The sequence below is a fragment of the Schistocerca americana genome, chromosome X (genome assembly GCF_021461395.2).
Source record: "Schistocerca americana isolate TAMUIC-IGC-003095 chromosome X, iqSchAmer2.1, whole genome shotgun sequence".
NCBI classification, from domain to species: Eukaryota; Metazoa; Arthropoda; class Insecta; order Orthoptera; family Acrididae; genus Schistocerca; species Schistocerca americana.
Window position 1 is genome coordinate 513,598,623 of NC_060130.1, and position 17,292 is coordinate 513,615,914.

At 38.4% G+C, this 17,292-nt stretch overlaps 1 protein-coding gene across 1 annotated transcript in view; it reads right to left on the reverse strand.

Moving 5' to 3' along the window:
* LOC124555345 (WD repeat-containing protein 6) overlaps positions 1-17,292 on the reverse strand; it is a 292,678-nt gene that overhangs the window by 75,967 nt on the left and 199,419 nt on the right. The window contains exon 13 of the mRNA XM_047129225.1: positions 11,668-11,962. Within this exon, the coding sequence (XP_046985181.1) occupies positions 11,668-11,962 (295 nt within the window). The remainder of the gene's footprint in view (positions 1-11,667; positions 11,963-17,292) is intronic.

The window sequence follows — 17,292 nt, forward strand, 5'->3', positions numbered from 1 at the left end:
ATGAGTTTTTCTATTTGGGGAGCAATGATAGTGATGATGGTCAAAGTAAAGAGGATATCAAATGTAGACTGGCAATGGCAAGGTAAGCATTTCTGAAGAAGAGAAATTTGTTAACATCGAGTATAGATTTAAGTGTCAGGAAGTCGTTTCTGAAAGTATTTGTATGGAGTGCAGCCCTGTATGGAAGTGAAACACGGACGGTAACTAGTTTGGACAAGAAGAGAATAGAAGCTTTTGAAATGTGGTGCTACAGAAGAATGCTGAAGATTAGATGGGTACATCACATAACTAATGAGGAGGTATTGAATAGAATTGGAGAGAAGAGAAATTTGTGGCACAACTTGACTACAAGAAGGGATTGGTTGGTAGGGCATATTCTGAGGCATCAAGGGATCAATTCAAATGGTTCAAATGGCTCTGAGCACTATGGGACTTAACATCTGTGGTCATCAGTCCCCTAGAACCTAGAACTACTTAAACCTAACTAACCTAAGGACATCACACACATCCATGCCCGAGGCAGGATTCGAACCTGTGACCGTAGCAGTCGCACGGTTCCGGACTGAGCGCCTAGAACCGCTAGACCACCGCAGCCGGCATCAAGGGATCACCAATTTCGTATTGGAGGGCAGCATGGAGCATAAAAATCGTAGAGGGAGACCAAGAGGCGAATACACTAAACAGATTCAGAAGGATGTAGGTTGCAGTAGTTACTGGGAGATGAAGAAGTTTGCACAGGATAGAGTAGCATGAAGAGCTGCATCAAACCAGACTCCGGACTGAAGACGATGATGCCAACAACAACAACAACAACAACAACAACAACAACATTTTGTATCAGATCTCATACTGTGATGTACAAACTACTCCATGGATAGGAGTGAGCAGATTTTGCAGTTGGATGATCTTCCCCATTTAAAATGTGCTCTGATCATGTCACCTGATGCTGAATTCAGCTTTCCAACTTACAAAATCTAGTTGGTTAGTAACTGATGATCCTTCAAATTCAACAGCCTGAGAGTAACACTGCAATAGGTTCACTCAACTAAAGGTACCATGACCAATCATGACCATTTGCAGATGCTCTACTGCGCATGTGCAATTTCGTGATCATCATTGTCATCGAGACAGCTCTGTGTTGCCCTAATGCACATTGAATGTGTTTCGTTGTTTGGCTACCTTTAGCACTAGTTGACTCCTTTTATCTCTTTGTGTTTTTCAAATGTTTAAACTTCCCATTTGTGGTCAGCACTTCTTGGAGCGATTACCTAACACCATGAGCAGCAGTGTAACAAATGTTAACTGACAAAATTCTGAATTATTTCTGTCACTTCCCACACACTCATTAACATCCCATTATTTTTTGCATATTTTGATTAGATAAATATTCTAATACATTTGATAAGATGGCTCAAATGGTTCAAATGGCTCTGAGCACTATGGGACTTAACATCTTAGGTCATCAGTCCCCTATTTGATAAGATTCTTCATGATAACACATAGTTTTGTTATGACTGCTTCTAATTATCTGCTGTGTCTTGCCAATATTGCTTAACTATAATACAGTAAATCCCCAAACATCAAATCTGCTGGGCATTATCTAATTTCAAGAAAAATTATCACAGGTTAATTTGGTGTGGCTGCAAAGTGTCCAGTGTAAAAATATATGGCTAGTCCTATTAGCATTAACCCTGTGGTGCACATGTCCACTGCAGTGGACAGCTGTTAAATGGTCACTTCTTTGGCATTTTCCATCAATCCTGAGGTTGAAAATTCATGCAGGGCACAGCACCAGTAGGGAGTGGCCACTTGAGTGGGCTATGTGCATTTGCAGCCTCAGGAGTGATTGAAAACAACAAATAAATGACATTTAACAGCTGTCCACTGCAGAGGGCAAGGCACCACATAATTAAGTATACTACCAAGTGTTCTAGGCTAGTGTCAATGGATTAACTACATATGGAAAAGCTATTTATAAGAAGTCGCAAATAAATAATGTAATATCAGTTAAAGTGGTCAGGACCATGCCTCACAAGGAGAGGTCCCCAGTGGTAGAATCGACTGTTTGAAACCATCTATAAGGTACTGTAGGAAAGGGCCCTGGGGTATCACACACTGCAACCATTCACCCTGGTGGGACCTTATTTGTGAGTAATTGCCAAAAAAAATTTTGGCGTTTAATGTGGTGATCTAAAGATTTAAAAATGATATATATATTTTTTGTTTAGCATAGTTGTTGTAGTACAAGCCTCACAAGCAAGAGGTTGTTGATTCGAATCTTGTCAGGTGCTTTTTTTTTTTTTTTTTTTTTTTTTTAATCTTTATCGGAAAAACTTTGATCAGAATTTATATTAAATTAATTGGTTTAAAGGAAATTTTGAAATTTATGTTTCTGTCATGTCATTTTAATCACCATATTAATTTTTTCAACTGCTCTCATTTTTTTCTTACCATCATTATTTTTCCTGTTGGAAGCCTTGACATGTACAGAAAATTCGAATAGAGATCAACATAAACATCATTTCCACCCTTTTTATTGCTCATGAAAACCACACATTGCAAGTTGTACCACCGTACAGCGAGACCTTTCAGAGGTCGTGGTCCAGATTGCTGTACACATCAGTACCTCTAATACAAGGTAGCATGTCCTTTTGCCTTGATGCATGCCTGCATTCATTGTGGCATGCTATCCACTAGTTCATCAAGGTATTGTCGGTCTAGATTGTTCCACTCCTCAACAGCGATTCAGTGTAGATCTGTAAGAGTGGTTGGTGGGGCACGTCCATTAACAGCCATTTTCAATCTATCCCAGGCAAGTTCGATAGGGTTCATGTATGGAGAACATGCTGGCCACGCTAGTCAAGCAATGCCATTATTCTGAAGGAAGTCATTCACAAGATGTGCACGATAGAGGTGCAAAGTGTTGTCCATGAAGACGAATTCCTTGCCAGAATGCTGCCGATATGGTTGCACTATCAGTTGGGGGATGGCATTCACATATTGTACAGCCTTTACAGCACCTTCCACAAGCAGTGTACATCAGAGCCACATAATGCCACCCCAAAACAGCCGGGAACCTCCACCTTGCTGCACTCGCTGGACAGTGTGTCTAAGGCATTCATCCTGACTGGGTTGCCTCCAAATACGTCTCCAATGATTGTCTGGTTGAAGGCATATGCGACACTCATCGGTGAAGAGATGGTGGTGCCAATCCTGAACGGTCCATTTGGCATGTTGTTGGGCCCATCTGTACTGCACTGCATGGTGTCATGGTTGAAAGGGTGAACCTCGCCATGGACGTTGGGAGTGAACTTGTGCATCATGGAGCCTATTGCACACAGTTTGAGTCGTAACAAGACGTTCTGTCACTGCACAAGTCGCATTATTCAACATGGTGGCATTGCTGTCTGGGTCCTCCGAGCCATAATCCATAGGTAGCAGTCATCCACTGCAGTAATCGCCCTTGGGCGGCCTAGTGAGGCATGTCAGCAACAGTTCCTGTCTCTCTGTATCTCTTCCATGTCCAAACAATATTGCTTTGGTTCACTCTGTAACACCTTGACACTTACCTTGTTGAGAGCCCTTTCTGGCACAAAGTAACAATCTGGATGCAATCAAACCATAGTACTGACCATCTAGGCATGGTTGAACTGCAGACAACACGAGCCGTGTACCTCCTTCCTGGTGGAATGACTGGAACTGATTGGCTGTCAGACCCCCCCCCCCCCCCCCCCCGCCTAATAGGTGCTGCTCATGCATGGTTGTTTACATCTTTAGGTGGGTTTAGTGACATCTCTGAACAGTCAAGTGGACTGTGTCTGTGGCAATATCCACAGTCAATGTCTATCTTCAGGAGTACTGGGAACTGGGGTGATGCAAAACTTTTTTTTGATGTGTGTATACATATTTGTACAACACATTCAATGCACAAATTTCTCAATTTTGTTGAGAAACCAGTTAATGTGCTAAGATTTATGCAATGTTGATTGGTGCAAGGAGAAAAAAGTGGGAAGGTGTGATTCATTCTACAGGCACTGGCAAGACAGTAATAGTCCTGGCCTTTTGCTAAATTGACGAGAAGGTAAGCCATGTGACTCCCAGCACAGGTCAGTGAATTTTAAGTAGAACAATCTTCATCATTATTTTCATCAGTGGTTGAATTATAATAATGACAAACACTTTCAAATCCAGCATATGGCTAACAAGTAAAAGTAAAGGTCTTAAAGAGCAGAAGGTTACATTCCTTAAAGCCAAAACAGGAACTTGGAAACCCAAGACAGACCACATCTCAGGCTCAAAGATAGACAAACACAATTGGGAAAAGTGGACCCATAAGAGTATGGAAGTAGGAAAGGGAGGTAAATAAGCAGTGCAACTGACACAAACTTTCATTATGGATGTCACAGCAACAATAAATTCTGGGGCAGATGGACGGATACAGCAGGAGAATGAAACTACCGAAGAAGAGTAGCAGTGATTCAGTGATTCAATTTCAGGTAATGCAGTTATAGGAAAGGACATTTTATGTAATGTTTCTGAGGGAGAAGTAGGAAAGTAAAAGGTAAAGTTCATTCAAATGGGCAGATCTATTGCTGAACTGGAGGCAGAAGCAAACCCAAACTCCACAGAAGACAGGTGTACTAAGAATTCCAATAATGTGAGATGCAGTAGCAATAATAACACATATTGTCTTTTTTGATTTAGAGGTCTCACTTCCACAGTCACAGCTTTACAAGTAATATGAGAGTTATTTCATCTTTTGGGACTGTAACAAAGTCTTGTTTGGAACACACACCTTTCTTTTATTTAAAGCATCTGCAATGGTCAATTTTTGGCTCTTACATTATTTATGTGTGGTCCTCTACATATAGGCCTTGAGTTTCTAACACACCGCACTACACTGAGTGCCTAAGTTTACATAAATGCATAGAAATAATGTAGGATCCAAAAAACCTGACCCCTGGAGATGCTCTAAATAAAAGCGAAATGTGACTGATTCAAACAAAACTTTATTACAATTGCAAAAGATAGAGTAACTTAAATATTATTTGAAATTATAATTATTTGGGAGAAGATATTATGGTGAATATTACTGAAGGAGGCAGCATAACACTGGGCATGTTAGCTGGAGATTGTAAAGTTGTTAATGTGTCTGTGTTTGAAATAGACAGCATATTGTTGGGTGTATCAGCTGTGGAAGCACAGTGTGTGAGAAGTTAATGTTGAATCTGCACTGATTAATATGGCTGATGCGTGTAAGGAGAGAACCAGTGCATTTGCTTCTGTAGGAGGAGGTGAGCTGACGACTTCTGAAAGAACCAAGGATGGCAAAAGATTAATTTAACATTGCAGATTGAAAACCCTGTGTGCTAGTAAACAATGCTCTAACATCAAGTTGGTGAGTGATAAATTACTTCAATTTAACAAGGGAGACTGAACAATGAAGAAATGAAACTAGGGCTAAAGAGAGATCCAATGGGAAAGTTTAAGTGGTACAGTAATAAAGAAGCTATAGGTCACAGATAAAATGTGTGCAAATGAACCACAAAAGATACTGAAAATTATTTACTGGAGGTAAGATATTGAGAGGGAGGTAAATGAAAACATATGGACAATTATAGAATTTTATGTAAACAGTGACAAAGCATAAGCTATCCTACACTAGGTTCAGTGGTGCAAAATTGTTTTGTGTAAAAGGTCAAGCATCAGAATGATATAAAAATGTTTTAGGAATAAAAATTAGGACTGCAAAGGGTGGGCTTATAAAGTCCATAAGGAATTAAATACTACAAGAATTCAAATGTTAGATTTTTCATTCAGCATTAATTGTTTTATTGTTAGTTGTCTTGTCAGTGACATAATTTTAGGCACACAATTCCTTAAGGGGTACCAGACAGAACTGAACTGTGAGGAAAGACACCTCTAATTTGGGCAGGCACAGAATCATTGCAATGTGTTTCTCAAAGACACTTTGCTATTTAGTTGAATTTGGGGCCATTAGGTTTGATCATGTAACTTTTAGCACTCACGTGGATGACGTCACACTTTTCATTATTTTAGGTCATTTGCCATTTTTTTTAAAAACCGATATCTTTTCTAGATCATTTTGCAATTTGTTTCGATCTTGTGATGATTTTACTAAACAATAAACAGCATCATCATCTGCAAAAAGCCTAAGATGGCTGCTCAGATTGTCTCCTAAATGATCTACATAGATCAGGAACAGCAGAGGGCTATAACATTGACTTGCGGAATGCCAGAAATCACTTCTGTTTTACTGGATGACCTTCCATCAATTAGTATAAATTGTGACCTCTCTGACAGGAAATCACAAATCCAGTCACATAACTGAGATGATATTGCGTAAGCATGCAATTTGATTACAAGCTGCTTATGAGGTACAGTGTCAAAAGTCTTGTGGAAGCCTAGAAATATGTTCAAATCTCTTGTTAATACCACTCAACACTTAGTGTGAGTAAAAAGCTAGCTGTGTTTCACAAACATGTTGTTTTCTAAATATGTGTTGTCTGTGTGTTAATAGACCATTTTCTTTCAGATAATTCATAATGTTCTAATGCAATATATGTTCCAAAATTCTGCTGCATATCAATTTTAATGATACTGGCATGCAATTTAGTGTATGGCTCCAACGCCTTTCATGAATATTGGTGCGACTTGTGCAACTTTTCAATCTTTGGGTACAGATATTCCATTGAGCGAGTGGTTATAGATGATTGTTAAGTGTGGAGCTATTGAATCAGCATACTCTGAAAGGAACCTAAATGATATACACTCTGGACCAGAAGACTTGTTTTTATTAAGTGAGTTAAGCTACTTCACTACTCCAAGGATATCTACTTCTAAGTTACCCACGTTAGCAGCTGTTGTTGATTTAAATTCTGGAATATTGATTTGTCTTCATTGCTGAAGGGATTTTGGAAGGCTTTGTTTAGTAATTCTGTTTTAGCAGTACTGGCATCGATAGTATTTCCATTGCCATCGCACAGGGAAGGCATTGACTGTGTCTTGCACTAGCACACTTCACAAACAACAAGAATCTCTTTCGATTTTCTGTCAGTTTTTAAGATGAAGTGTCATTGTGGAAGCTATTATAAGCACATCACATTGAAGTCCGGACTAGATTTCAAGCTTCTGTAAAAGATCAGCAATCTTGGGAATTTCCCATTCGTTTAAATTTGGCGTGTTTTTTTGTTGTTTTTGAAACAGTGTTTTGAGCTGTTTTGTTTAGAAACAGTCAGCTCCATCATTTGTTAATTTACTTGATATAAACTTAAAAAATAAATAATAAAAAAATAAAATAAATAATAAAAAACTGTTGTCAATACTATTTCTTTGAATTCAATCCACATCTGGTCTAACCTTACATTGTTAATTTGGAAGGAGTTGAGATTGTCTCTCAGGAAGGTGCAAAGTGAATTTGAATTTGCTTTTTTGAATAAGTATATTTTTCATATATTTTTCAAGGATTTGGGAGTTATGGTATTCAGTCTATGACAACCCTGCATTCAATAATCCCTGTATCCATTTTGATTCTTGTTAATAACTCAGGATTATTTGTTGCTAAGAGGTCAAGTGTGTTTTCACAACCATTTACTGTTCGAGTGGGCTCATGATCTAATTGCTTGAAATAATTTTCACCGAATGGGTTTAGCACAATTTTGGATAACTTTTTATGCGTACATCAATATTTAAACACCTATTTTTGCAACATATCAAGGGTAAATTGAAGTCATCATCACTATAATTGTTTGAGTTGGGTATGTGTTTGAAATTAGACTCAAGTTTTCTTTGAACCTTTCAGCAATTGTATCATTTGAGTTGGGAGGTCAATAAAAGGATTCAATTATTATTTTATTCCAGTTGCCAAGAATGACCTCTACCCATACTAGCTCACAGGAATTATCTAATTCAATTTTGCTACAAGATAAACTACTTCTAACAGCAACAAACACACCAACCACCAACTATATTTAGCCTATCATTTCTGAACACCATTGGGTCCTTCACAAAAAATTTTGCTGAGCTTATTTCCAGATTTCAGCACTTGCAGCTCTGTTACTTTCCCAACACAGCTACGACAATTTACAACTGTTATACTTATAGTTCCTAGATCAATCTTCTTCCTGTGTTTAACCTGCACCCTTTGAGACTGAAGCCCTTTTTGTGTTTCCTTGAGACCCTGTAACCTAAAAAATCATCCAGTCCCTAACACAGCCCCTCCTACCTGTGTACCCGCTTCTCACATGTAATGGATTCCTGACATATTTAGCGGAACCCGAAACCCCACCACTCTATGGTGCAAGTCAAGGAATCTGCAGCCTACACAGACGCAGAATCATATGAGCCTCTGATTAGACCCTCTACTCAGTTCTGTACCAGAGGTCCACAATCGGTCCATCAACTATGCTGTAAATGGTGAGCTCTGCCTTCATCTCACAAGCAAGACTGCAGCCTTTACCACTTCTGATAGTTGCTAAAAACTAGAGAGAGTCACTTCTGATACAAAGTGAGATACATTATTGGTACTGACATGAGCCACCACCTGCAGCTGGCTGCATCCTGCGCTCTTCATGGCATCCGGAAGGACCTGTTTCATGTCTGGAATGACTCCACTCAGTATGCACACGAAGTGCTGATTGGTTTCCTACCCCACCTTGGCAGCTGTGTCCCTAAGGAGCCCAATGACATGCCTAACAATGGAGTTCCCAACTACCAATAATCCCACCCTTTGTGAGTGCCTGGATACTGCAGGCTGAGAAGCTTCCCCTGCAACAGGACAAGTGACTGCATATGGCAAACTCCCACTCAACCATGTGTGAGGGAACAACCTTAATGCAGCAGCAGGGACTGGCCACCAGTGCGGACCAATTGGTGGACTCGTGAGTCATGCTGGATATCCATTGTATCCCCATGGCTAGCCTACAACAGTGATGTCCATTCACTGCAGGTTCAAGCTGTGTAACTGAAGCCAAAACATCCTGGAGCTGAGAGCAAAGTATCATCAATTCGGCTCATCTGCACACAGCAGTTACAGTCCCTATCCGTACTAAAGACCATGGAAAACTGCTCTACACAACCAAAGGACTATCAACATGCACTACGAACCTCTACTGTGGACACTGAGGAAAACACAAGAAATGTCTCTAACAAATTAGTTTAACATGCATAGATTTGAAACTAAACTACCAAAGCACACAGGTGAGACTAAATAATTCACTCCTTGCTTATAATAGGTCACAAAATCAGTTTATTTTCTGACACAAATGAAAATGCGGAAACTGTGTCCATCAAATAGTAAAGTAATATACAGAAGTTCAAAAACTAAACTACCAAAGTACAGATGAAACTATATAATTCACTTCTGGTCAGGAACTCATAAAATGTCACAAAATCTGTTACTTCCCTGTTGCTGCTTGTGTTTTGGCCAGCTGCTGCTGCTTGACGTGTGTAACCTGATAACTGGGGTTAGTTCATATTGCACATAGAAAGGTAGGGGCAGTGTGAGCTGAGGTTCCTGTAAGGCAGAGCCTACTGCTTGGCAGACAGTTGCCAAGAATTGAAAACACAGGATGTGACCATCACAGTCTGCATGGTGTGTCAGATAAGGTACAGGTAGTTCAGAATATTCATCTCAGAGAACCAGGGCTGACAGAGCAGTTAGGCCTTACAATTTCCTGTCCACTGTGTGAAAACTGAGTGACTGGAATGATTTCTGACAAACATGCAAAGTCATAATGGAAGGCTTTGGGTCAAGTTACGAAAAGAACATCTGCTGACATTTCAGAAATCAAATTTCACATCTCTGACTAAACTTACAGAAGTTCTATATACAACAATATCATTGCTGCTTAGTTGTACTATTAAAATTAAGAACATTTTGGGTCTTTGCATAAATCAATGCTTACTCAAAATACATATATAAAAATTAATAGCTGCAGTCACAATCATGTAGTCATACAAAAGCTGAAGGTGTCAGTTATCATCACTGATCACCTTGGGGACAGTCAGGATTACAATATATTCTAGTTAAATCTGACTTTACATGTGTGTCAGAGCTCTAGTTCTTCTACACATACATGCCATATGACTGTAACCCCAAACGCACCCCCTTTCAAAATGTATCACATGTGTAGATTTAAAATATATTTAGTAGTCACTTGAGTAATTATTCGTTTCAGCCATAAATAAAGAAGTGCCCATAAGCCATGCTCTAGAGCACCATTGAAAGGAGCTCAGAGATAATCAATATAAGCAGGCAATGTATATTTATATTGAAAGAGATAATGATGTTTCTGTTGTTTTAAATGACAAGCACATACGTGTGATGCATGTATTTTTATTGATTGTTAATGAACCAGTAAACAGAGAACAGTGTGAGGTCAAGAAATAACCAGTGATCAGAGGTTCTTCTCTCAACATGTTAACTACACGCTTAATGTGCTGTAAATATGAACGGTGGGCTATTTTCATAATAGTCTGCTGTTACATTGGATCTCAGAATGGATGGCGAGTGACAATTTGTTTACAGTCTGTTGCAGTGTATCACCTGATAAGGTAGGATACATGCTTTTTAAAAGTCCAGATGATATTCATAGTTTTGGGGAGTGAGTATGCTGCACCATTTTCATACTTTAACGGTCTACAAGTGATAGACTCTGGTCATCAGCTCAGGAAATTTGCTATTGTTTGGTAATACAATTTGGCCTTGAGCTGAGACATGCAGAGTAAAAGACACTGAGCAGGTGTTGGGATTGAGAAATATTAATTCTAATTTTAGTGATTAGCATCTGGTATTGTGTAGAGGCTTTAACATTTCATGGGTTGACTGTAAGATAATGCTATGAAACACTGACTGTATGGTAGTGTACTAACTTTTGGGCTGAGGCTCTTTGGGACTTTGCATTTATGAGCCACTTAAATGAGCCATAGTTAGGGGATTCTTCCAGCACTTACTCACTTAAATGGATGGTTTACTGTACTTGTAATATTTCACATATTTAGATAGTACTGAATGTGTATCCCGTATTGCCTGTAAGGACACAATTCATAATTTTTTTTTCTATATGTTAGAATAAATACATGCTTTTCAATTATCCATACAGTTTTGCTACCAATTATCCTACTGGATCATAGTGACTATGTTATTTAATTTGCAAAATGTGTCACACAAAAGACTCATTCAACCATATGATCATGTGTAAAACCTGTTGCTCTTTTAGGTAGGACAGCTGTAGGACAAATATTTAAGTATGTAGAACACAACCTCTAAGATTATGTAAACAGGTCATGGCAATTCAGTGTTGTACATTTGGCCTACCCGCCTCAACTAACTGCTCTCATTTGGAAGAGGCATCCACAGAAGCAAATTACAAAAGGGAACCTTACAACAAGACAAAGACTATCATGATACAGAATCATCATCCCAGGATGCAACATCTTTAACTTATCAGACAAACTTGTATCAAGAAGACAGGAAAGTTAACTATATGCCTATTGCTGCTACTGACATATTCTGAAAGTTTATTTCTCATTGCTATGTACCTAATACACAATATTTGTGTTTCATAATGCATACCACACAATATAATTTTGTTATTATGAGAAAGCACAAATTGTTATTTTTATATTAAGTATAGTTAAATATACCTCCTGAATGCGAAACACAAATTTTCCACACTTTCAGCTGAGCTCTTCCACCAGCAGTAACCAGCAGGAACAAATCAGACTCTTCAGACTTTCTTAGGCAACATACATCCAGAGTTCTCACACTGGATATGTGTGTGTCAAGAACTGCTGCTACTGTAGGTGCCATGCCAGCTTGAAGAAAAATAAGATAAACTGTATTGTTTTCACTACCGCATGCCACAAGGCGGTATGGAATTTTGACTGTATTTTCACAAATAAGCTTCTGGCAATTAATGTCCTTGAGATGAAAACCTTTCTGTTAATAAATGCAATAAAAAAAATTAATTAAATAATATTTTAGACAAAAAAACAAAAATAAAATGATTTTTCTGTTCTAACTCTAGAACACAAAACCCTCTGTGCAGAATTTTAACATAGAGAAAAGAATCAAATGTATCTATACTATACTGATAATTTTTTCATTAACTAACATGGCAATCAAATTCAGAAACAACAGACTCCTGCTCTCACTTGTATGAAAGCAAATGATTACAATTTCTTTTAGTTATTAACTGGCATCATCATTTATATTGTGCAACTGATCTACTCTCCAGTCACTATTCTAAACAAGTGAGTATTTGATACAACAGCATTTTCACTGTGGGTTAGCAGTAATATCACTCATTTCTCAACAATACATGCAAATAACTAACAAGAATACAGTCACGTAATATCCTTGACAACCACCGATATTTTGACAGGCTGACATCCTGTCATTTTCTAGCCATAAATGAAATTAGAGATCACCATGTATGGCCATTTAAATGCTCAGTGGGAGGGGCTGTGTGAACAAGGAAATGAAAAGAGGTGGAAATTTTTGGTTGAATTCTGTGTGGAATCCTGCTCTCTCGTTCGTCGAACAACAGAGGGACCTAGTTTGTGCTTCTGCTCATCTGTCGTTGCTTAATACATTGATGGCCATTAAAACTGCAACAACATGAATGTGAGAAGCAGTAAGCATCAAACTGAAATGAAGTGTACTAGATGCCTAAATATGCAAGAGGATAACATTTCAACATAGCCACACAAATTAGGTCAGAGTGATAGCATCTACATCCTATATATAAAGAAAGATTACACAGCATTTGGATGCATAACAAGGAGAAATGTCTACTAGAACACATCAGAAGCAAACAGCACATGGATCATAGCCTATCAAGATTGCAATTTATAGTTTCATGGTAGCCTGCTAGCATTGATTGAGATTTCTGATCACTGTGCAAATACATCACGGAGGGTTCAGACGGATCTTACTCAGCACCATGCAAGATTTCAAAGGCACCTGTAACTAGCATCCAACAGGAGAGATATACTGTTTGCTCAACTGTGCACTTCTCTTGACATGGCGATAAAGAGAGAGGAGTGCCAACAATGGTGCACCCAGTGACAACATGAGTGGCACCGCATCATCTTTTGAGAAGGATCCTGCTTCAGCATGCAGTATCATGACAGAAATATCTATGTGTGAAAAATCCAAGGAGAATGGATGTTCCCACATTACATTTGTCATCATTACATGGCCCAGCATGCAACAAGATGATCAGAGTCTGCATGCTGCCCATGCTGACCTGACCTGACCCACCTTCACAAAGAGAATGTTCAATTGTTGCCATGACCGACACATTCTCCAAATATCTCAACAATTGAAAAAATCTGGTCATAAGTTGCCATGACTACTTGCCAGCCACTATGATTACTGAAGTTGAAGCTGCATGGAATGAAATACACATACCCGTCATCTAACAAGGAACACTTTGACTGCAAGGTCACAAGTTCAGTCTTGAGTGAGGCTCATTTGAAAGTGTTTTGTTAGCAATTATGACAGAAAAAATATTAGCTGCTAATGACTCATCATGTGTGTGAAGAGGGCAACAGAAAATGAATGTCCGGGAGGTGCCAAGATTAACCTTTTGTGCGATGTATGTATCACACATTACAAAATGGACATAACCAACATTCAAGAGATGTTCAAAACAACTATTAAGTTGCACCATGAACACCAAATGAAAAATAGTGCACCACAGTGATCAGAAATGTTCACACCATCCAGATCAATCGTGAACTCATTGGGAATTACAAACTGTGCACGACACTCAGCTAGGTATCCACTCTTAAAGAAATTGTAGTACAGAATACTGTTGGTGTAATGGGGTGATGAGAACTGATAGAATGTGATGGCATGCAACTGAACATGAAACAGTCTGTTGTGGAGCTTATCATGAAACTAGCTATCCTTTAAGGCATAGCTGCAGATAGTAGGATAATACGTTTTATAGGCACTGAAAAAGAATCCAGACACTGAAGTTATCCAGTGGTTCCAGGTGGTATGAATTGCAGTGTCACACTCTTTTTAGGAGGGACAGATTGTTATAAAGGAGTATGATCTTTATACACAGACCGGTAATCACGCAAAAGTAAGTTATTTTGACCAGCTATTGGCCAAAAGCAGTGCTTGTACCATAGTTGTAGTTCTCGTACACCCATTTTGGGAAAAATTTAGTGTACATTTGCAACGATAGGCAAATGGGAATTGGAAGTAGTGTATTTGTTGCAGAAGACAGGAAACTTAAATCTACCGTGATAGAAATTGAAGTGGCATGAGACTCAGTATCTGGGGTGGGCATAAAATAATAACTGCACCCTGCTATTGCATACCAGACTCATCCCCTGATGTAACTGAAATCTTTAAGGAAACCCTAAGTTCACTTGCACATAAGTTCCCCAATCCTACTGTAATCATTGTGGTGACTTTAATCATCCAAAAATTAATTGGGAAAATTACTGTTTTGTTTGTGCTGGGTGTGAGTAGACATCCTCTGAAACATTACCAAATGCTTTCTCTGAAAACTATCTAGAACAAAAATTTAAGACTCCCACTCTTGATAGAAATATATTGGATCTAATGGCAACAGACAGACCTGACCTCTTTGAGGATGACCACATCGAAAGTGGTATTAGTGACCATGATGCAGTTGCCGTAACAATGATTACCAAAGTCCAAAGGACAACTAAAACAAGCAGAAATATATAGATAAAAAATCAGTAGTTTCATATCTCAATGAGGAACTTTAAACTTTCAGCATAGGGCTGTAGCATGTAGACGAACACTAACTCATTTTTAAAAGAATAGTAGACCATGCATTGGATTGACATGTACCCAGTAGAACAGTCCATAATAGGTGGGAACCTCCATGTTATTCATTCACCATAAAGCAACTCCGAAATAAACCAAGATAATTCCATAACAGGTGTAAATCAAAGTGTATAGATAGAGAGATGCTGAATGAAACACATTTGGCTTTCAAGAGAGCAATGTGTGATTCCTTCAGTGACTACCATGGGAGAACATTGTAAAATGATCTTTCACAGAACCCAAAGAAATTCTGGTCATATGTAAAGGCTGTTAGTGGTATCAGAGTTAGCGTTGAGTCCCTAGTGAATGAGACCAGAGCTGAAGTTGAGGGTAATGAAGCAAAGGTTGAAATGCTTAACCCCATTTTCAAATGCTCACACTAGGCATATTTTTTTTTAAATATTTAACTAAGGTGTTTGATTGTGTTGATCACAAAATATTGCTCCACAAGTTGGACCAATACGGAATACGGGTAGTAGCTCACAATTGGTTCACCTCTTGCTTCAACAACAGACAGCAAAAGGTCATTATTCACAATGTTGAGAATGGCTGTGATGTGGGATCTGAGTGGGGTACTGTCAAGTGGGGGGTGCCCCAGGGATCAGTGTTGGGGCCACTTCTGTTCCTTATTTATATAAATGATATGCCCTCTAGTATTATGGGTAACTCTAAAATATTTCTGTTTGCTGATGACACTAGCTTGGTAGTAAAGGATGTTGTGTGCAACACTGGCTCAGTTTCAAACAGTGCAGTTCATGACATGCGTTCATGGCTTGTAGAAAATAAACTAACGCTAAATCACAATAAGACTCAGTTTTTACAGTTTCTGAAACATAATTCACCAAAACCAGACATTTGAATTTTACAGAATGGTCATATGATTAGTGAAACTGAACAGTTCAAATTTCTAGGTGTTCAGATAGATAGTAAACTGCCATGGAAAGCCCATGTTCAGAATCTTGTTCAAAGACTTAAAGCTGCCATTTTTACTATTCGAATGGTATCTGAAGTAAATGATCGTTTGACCTGAAAATTAGTCTACTTTGCTTATTTTCACTCACTTATGTTATGTTGTATTATATGGTGGAGTAACTCTTTCCATTTTAAAATGATATTTTTGGCTCAGAAATGGGCAGTTCGGACAATAAGTGGTGTAAGTTTGCAAACCTCTTGTTGACCCCTGTTCACTAGTCTAAGTATTTTGACACTGGCCCTATAAAAGAAAGTATTAATACATTCACTGTCATTTCTTGTTAACAATGTTAGCTTATTCTCAAGAATAAGCAGCTTTCAATCAGTTAATACTCGGCAGAAATCCAACCTGCATTTGGAGCGGACTTCCTTAACTCTTGTGCAGAAGGGTGTGCAGTATACTGCTGTATCCATTTTCAATAAGTTACCACAAGAAATCAAAAATCTTAGCAGTAACTCATGTGCTTTCAAATTGAAACTGAAGAGTTTCCTCATGGGTCACTTCTTTGTTCTGTTGAGGAGTTCTTTGAAAAATTAAGCTGACTCTTATGTTATATTATTGACTGCATTTTCTGAAACTCGTGGCTTGACTCTTTTTGGTTCAATAAATATTTTATTTTTATCTGTTATTACTTTTATGTTGGAATTTCATGTACTGACACATTCCGTGACCTTGGAGATTTACTCCTCAATTTGACCCTACAGAACTTCAGGTGTAAATAAATAAATAAATAAATATTAGTGTCAGTGGTGTTGAGAAATAGCTAAAATCATTAAAACTGAAAAAAGCTCCAGGGCCTAACAGAATCTCTGTCAGATTCTATACTGAATTTGGAGTTGAGTTAACCCCTCTTCTAACTATAACCTATCATAGATTCCTCAAACAAAATCTCTTACCCAGTTCTTGGAAAAAAAGCACAGGTCATACCCATCTGCTAGAAGGGTAGTAGGAATGGTTCAAAAAACTACTGTCTAACATCCTTGACACTGACTTGTTGTAGAATCTTTGAGCATATTCTGAGCTCAACCATAATGAAGCATCTTGAACAGAATGACCTCCTCAACACCAACCAGCATGGATTCCAAAAAAATTGATCATATGAAACCCAACTCGCACTTTTCTCACATGACGTACTGAAAGCTTCGGATCAAGACAATCAGATACATGCAGTATTTCTTAGTTTCTGAAAAGCATTTAACTCAGTACAAAACCTACACTTATTGCCAAAAATAGCCTCATATGGGGTATCAAGTGAAATTTGTGACTAGATTGAGGACCTTTTTTGTAGGTAGGATGCAGTATGTCATCTTGAATGGAAAGTCATTGTCAGACGTAGAAGTAACTTCAGGTGTACTCCAGGAAACTGTATTGGGACCCTTGCTGTTCATGTTGTATATCAGTGACCAAGCAGCCAATATTAATAGTAACAGCAGACTTTTTGCAGATTATGCAGTTATCTATAATGAAGTACTATCTAAGA